This window comes from Convolutriloba macropyga, unplaced genomic scaffold, assembly GCF_964194025.1.
Source record: "Convolutriloba macropyga unplaced genomic scaffold, txConMacr16.3 SCAFFOLD_698, whole genome shotgun sequence".
NCBI classification, from domain to species: domain Eukaryota; kingdom Metazoa; phylum Xenacoelomorpha; order Acoela; family Convolutidae; genus Convolutriloba; species Convolutriloba macropyga.
The window spans coordinates 1-6,369 of record NW_027453478.1 but is presented as its reverse complement, the minus strand read 5'-3'; the positions used below and the strand labels follow the sequence as shown (position 1 = coordinate 6,369).

General features: G+C 36.3%; 1 protein-coding gene across 1 annotated transcript; it reads left to right on the top strand.

The window, feature by feature from the left end:
- Positions 1-429: 429 nt before the first annotated feature.
- On the top strand, positions 430-1,976 carry LOC142358316 (short transient receptor potential channel 4-like; the record flags this gene model as incomplete). Its single annotated transcript, XM_075409738.1, has 3 exons — positions 430-609; positions 1,126-1,518; positions 1,932-1,976. Coding segments are annotated over exons 2-3 (279 nt in total), but the record flags the coding sequence as incomplete, so codon positions are not given.
- Between the last annotated feature and the right edge of the window lie 4,393 nt (positions 1,977-6,369).

The window sequence follows — 6,369 nt, the reverse complement described above, 5'->3', positions numbered from 1 at the left end:
TCAACCTGGAGCATCTAAACTTTTTTAGAAACAAATGCAATGTTTCTCCAAACGATGGTTGTTCCAAACAAATATCAGCATTATTACGCTTGCCGATTTTTTGAATAGATGTCATCCAAATGAGCAGTATAGCAGCTCAACTTGCTTCCGTTTTCAAAACGCAACAACACGTTCAAAGAAAAGTAATAAGCATTATCATGTTTTCAGTCGCTAATTGGATCTCATTTGAGGGAACTTTATTGAAAATCAATTATACACTCACAATTTTTTCCTCTGATTTTAACAATTAAACGTTTAACTACTTGTTGCTACAGTAACTATCGAAAAATTGTCATCTGTAAACAACAACAACAAATTGTTTACATTCCACCGGTAAACATCAATCAAAAACAAACAGCCTCCGTTTTCTGCACCAGTTTGTCTGTTTTGTTGAGCTGAAAGTGGTGTGTGTTAAACTGCTGATAAATTGTATGCTAACTTACTAACATTACCATTACACTTTCATAGCTTTAATTGGTTTGAAATTGGAGAAAAAAGAATGGAAATTACTGTTTGACGTTACAACTTACTTGTTTAGCAGTTTAACAATACTGATTGCTATTTGATACTGTAATATAAGCTTGTGGTTCCAAATCCGGAAGTTACTAACAATTTTGTTGTTTTAGAAAGCACATTCTTCTTAGTAAATAATAGAGAGGATGATAAAATTATTCCGTTAAAGTCGTGAAACAATAAGATATTGAGAAAATTTGACGTTGCAGACTTATTTTTTGCTACGATTTTTGAGGTTGAAGCTGAGGGGGGGGGGAATCGAGATTAAACTAGTAGCAAAAGTGTCCCTAAGTTTCTCGGGGTTTTTCCCAGTATACCCCCCCCCCCTCCCCCCGAGTTCATAGCTCAGTGTGAAAGCAACGTAAACGTATAGTCCACCCCAATGGTGGGCTATAATGTAGGGGGTAGGGGGGGGGGGGGGTCTAAAAAGGATTAAACATTCATTAGGAAATCTTTGCTCCACTTTAAAAATAGTCAAAATGGTCTGTGTAAATTTGGGCACTGCTGGTGGCTACTTTTGGCATATTTTTTGCTCCGCTAAACATGGTAAACAATTTACTTCCGGGTTTGAAGACTCGTCGACATAGTCACGCCTGAAGAGCGTTCATAATGGGCAATTAATTAACCGACGCACTTTTGAGTGACATCTGCTTTTGTATGCAACTGGTTATCAAAACGTAGCAGTTCGTCTATCGCAGCTAAAATCTTACTATTACCACAAAAAGCGGAGGTATGCCGCAGTACAACCAGATCTCGGACCCGGACAGGGTCCACCTGAAGATATTGCGGGGTGACACTACGACCTCTACGAAGGAAAGACAGTATTTGATGGCTGTGGAGAAGGGAGACTTCACCTCTGTCAAGTTCTTCCTAGAGGACGCAGCCATCTACTTCAACATGGACATGAACTGCATCGACGCATTGGGCCGGACGGCTTTGCACATTGGTTCGTCATCTTCAATCACAGTCAGGCAAAAATTATATTTGACCTTTGACCCTAAATTTTTGTGTGGTCTTCCAATGATGAAGCTGATTTCAGCTTTGAGTTTGTTTCAACAAGAAACGCTCTCAGTCATGTCATTTATAGCGACAACGTTACTTGAGAATGTCATTTTTGTCGGCCTGTTCTGTTTGAGTTACACAAAAACGACAAAAGCTCTTACGTTTTTTCCTTGGTATCGTCGGTATGTTTGGTTTTTATACATAATAAATCTTTCGTACGTCATCTTTAATCACAGTCCAGACAAAATTTGTACAATTGCCGAAATTTTTTGACCCATAATTTGGTTTTTGGTATTCCGGTGATGAAGGTAAAATTTCTACCCTGAATTTGACCAACATTAACTGATCTCAACCTTTAGTTTACGATCCCATTCTAGCTAAGGATGCCAGAGAAAAGTAACTTTTACTCTGCTCACATCCAGGTGAGTTCTTTAGAGTTTTTTTAAAGCAGATTTCGTAGAATATTCAAGTATTCCTTCGTTTAACAATCCTAGGTAGCTCCGTAGTTTAAAACCGCATTGAGGATGATTAAAACTGACAGAAAATGTCGGTATTATTTCTCAACAATTTTAACCATTACAATCACTACTAAAAAGATTCAAGAATTTTCAAAGATGAGTGAAGAGCGGGTTTGCTATCCCCGACCAATTTGATCCGGGATCAAATGTGCCAATTTAATTTCAGTTTTCAGGAAGTCTAATTGCAAGTCTAATATTAGTGCCGATTCAGAACTACGATTATGTCATTTTTTAAACTTATCAGTCTATTGTACGTCATGGCCGTTACTTGCCATTCTAAATCTCAGTATTGGTCAGGACTGAGCAAGTCTTTAAATATCAAGTAGCTCGGGAAATTGTCATAAATAGCTCGAGAAATTACCAGTTTAGATTGTGAAAACGCCAAAAGAGCAGAAAAACTGTCAAAAAATAGACAGAGAAAATTGCAAAAAAATGTTTGGAAAGCACCAAAAAAAAGAAATTATCAAAAATGTATAGATTGGCAAAAAATGCGAAAAATGTGATTTCAGTAGGTTAAAGAGTTTTTGAATATTTCACGCTCTTTTTTGTAAACAAGTTTTACTTAGTACTTAGTTTTTGCGTAGTACTGAAAGTGTTTTGTTTTCAAGCTTACAAACAAGGAGTCCTTATGCTAAGAATTTTTTCCAGCACAACGATAGCCAATAGTTATTGGCTCTTAAACATAATATAGACTGAACTGAAAAAAGCCGAGCAGAGCTTCTGTTAGTTCCTTCTCAGCTTCATCAAAAGTTTGGTCATCTGATGAGTTGGCAACATCAAAAACCTTCAAACAGCAATGTAAATTGCTGAGTGTTCAATGCACAATATTGCACCGTAGAACAACAAGAGCGTTGAACACTAATGCATAATTTGAGACATGGTTTTTAACAGCTAAAGCATATATTCTGTCAGTGATTCTAAGAACAATGAAACGCTGTACAAAATAATCATATGAGAGACCACGAAAATTGAAGGAAATGAGAAAATTATTGAAGGATTTTAGAGAAAAATGAATGATGTTATATCTCTTTTTAGACAATTGTCCACGACATAATTTATTTAGTCAAACATTTCATTTTTCTTACTTCCAATTGGTAATGAGGAGTTTCTTCAACTGAATATACAATGATATAACAGGAATTGTTGATTGGCGAACACGCTTTAATGGAAAACTCGCATTAAAAGTTGAATGATGAAACCTATTCCGCAAAATTGATTCCAGGATGATCATACTGAACTTTTTCTTTGATTCTCATCACAGTTCACAACGCCGCAGAGATATATAGCAAAATTTATGCGTAGTAAAAATCGCTTAGAAAAACTAGGAGACAAGCTTAGAATCTACTTTTCCCAAAAATCGTGCCGCCGTTTTTGCGGAACTGAGATACTCTTCAGCTGAAAATGTGGTGACAAGTCCTGGAATACATTATCGCACTCTTTAGGTATCTTTTTTGCACTGAATGTATCTATGAACCGCAATAGTGCCTAATTAAATGCGGGCATTTGACCAAGTAAAGGCGCCGTAAAAAATATAAATTGAGCACGTTAAAGAGGTATAAAGCTTTATTAGTCGAGCATGTAACACTAGTTCAAAGCATATTAACTTAACTCATAGGAAGTAGATAAATTTACCAGTCTGACAACCAATGCAGAGAAAATCGTAGAACTAATATAAGATACGTTTTGATGAGTAATATAAGATACAACAGCATAATAGAGATCCTCGCTTATGTTTTAGCAATATCAAATTTAAAACGGAAACGCTCTTCCTTAAACGAGAGAAACTTTGAATCCTATGTAGCAATGGGAGGCTACAAAGGAGAGTTGATCTCATCAAAGGAGAGTTGATCTCATAACAGAAAATTGTCAAAAAAATTGTTTAAATAGACGCAGAAAACTTTTACAATATAACGATATGAAAAAGAAAAACAAAAATCATTTCAGATATGATTTTCTACCAAAAGATCCCTCTGTGTTATCTTAATGTTTATCTGGCTATAGGCGAATGTCAAAAAACGCAAAAAATGTTGAAACAAATTAATTGAAAAAAATTTATTCAATTCAATTAAAAACCACTCATAAATTGAAATTAGCAAAGAAGAGCAAAAATCAATTAATATGTGATTTTTTAACCGAAAAAGCCCTCTATTGAGCCTTAGTGATTATAGACGAACAAGAGAAGTTAAAAAATTGCTACAAGAAAACCTTCGTCTTTTAATTCGTAACAAATAAAAACATTATGGTACAATTATCTAAGCACTATTTGGTATACTATTAAACTTTAAACCAATTTTTATCAAGTGAGCGAAATGACTCTTTGTATTATGAACCTAATTGCTATCAGTTAATAGATCTTTGCTGATTATAGATACACTAACCGCGGATTATAGATACAATCAGTGCAAAAATTAGACAAATCTAGTGCGGAATAGAGTTACGCTGAGCTCGAAAAGGGATACCTAAATCGAGCAAGAAAGTTTTAGATTTCGCGCAAAAACATAGGATACAAAGCTTGTAGATTAATTCTGCGGTTAAAATTTGGATATTTTGCGAACACGGGTAGCGCAATTCCCTTCAATTCTGATAGATTTTGCTAAAGTATCTATTTTTCGCAAAAATGTTACAATTTCACTGTATTTACAGAAGAAAAACGAACAAGAGATACACAGGTTTGCCTGTGAAGATTTGGGGGCTCTTTTCTGTTATTGCCCCCCCCCCCCCCCCCACGTCCATTTGCACCCCCCACTTGTAGCATGCTATAGCATATTGGTCGCATTTCATAGTTACATATACAATTACGCACAAACGGCATTTACAATTTAATTATGCAGCGAAGTTTTGAAATTAAGGCGTATACGGTAATTGAACTTTTGCTTATAATGTAAGCAGACAAAGAATAATGCGTATTTTAAATATTTTTGGACTCTTCTTTCACAGGAATAGCTTTACGGCACCAATTTTTTTTGACAACCGGAAACAAAAATTCACCCATTCGTCTGCCGGTACCGGCAATTTATTATGACAAAAATAAGGGATCTCTAAGGACCAAAAAATACATATTTGGGGGGTGCAAACAGACTGACTATATAAGGCTGGAGGGGCAATAACAGAAAAGAGCCGATTTGGGTATGCCTCTGCGGCGTTATGTTTTTTTCATGACACCCCACCCTCAGCCAACCCACCCACACAACCTGTTGATTTTACTGATGTAGTGTCCCCCATTTGATCCCGTTACTGAAGTAATGTGTTACCCATTGGAATATATACAACAATAGCACGTCCGCAATTATATGTATTAAATATTTCCCCGCTCATTTGGAATTGTTAACAGAATAGAACCACCGACTCTGACATGCCAATTTCAGGAAACAATTTCTAGGTCCCAAATAAGGGAGTACTTTCTTAGCGACTCATAACTTACTGCTGGGGTCATAAAAAATAACGGGGTGGGGGAGGAACGAAAAAATAGATCAAAGAAAACTTTCAAAATTAATGGGATCTTTTCCGTCTGTGCCCCCCCCCCCCAGTACGATATGCGCCCCCCAGTTACATAGCACGTGTCATTACATAATAAATCAATATGTAAAAATATTGCACGTGCGTCTTGGGGTTGCAAATAATATGCGCCCACTAATGGGGGGGGGGGGGGGGGTGGGATGGGCACAAACGGAAAAGATCCAAGCTGGTTACAGGGTACTTGTAGTCTGATGAGCTAAAATTGATCAGACAACACTTTCAAGTTTCGCTTAAAATGTATTGAAAAACCAATTCATATTCAAACGTGTTGACTACTACTAACTATATTAGTGGATTTTATGGTTTAATCATCGCGTGCTTGCGGACACACAAATTCACAAAATTTCCACGTCCCGGGTTGACAATTCTTAGTAGTCATACAAGGATCATATATGATGTCATACAAATCATACGCTATTTCTTAGTACGCTCCTTGTATGATTGCTAGGAAATCATCAATGATTTTGTATGATTACCGGGACATCATATATGACCCTGTACGACAACCAGGATATCATAAAACGTTAAGAAGATTTATGACACTTTTATGAATAGTGGGAAACCATTTATGACCGATGTATGATTACAGGGGAATCATTTATGATCAAAGTATGATTACCAGGAAATCATATATGCTTTTGTATGATAACCAGGAAATCATATATGATCCTTGTATGATAACAGGGAGATCATTCAGGGAAAATACACTAAGGAAACGAAAAGCACCATTGTGGGAGACATAAATTAAACTTCTAAACAAGTTATGATCTAAGCTCGTGAG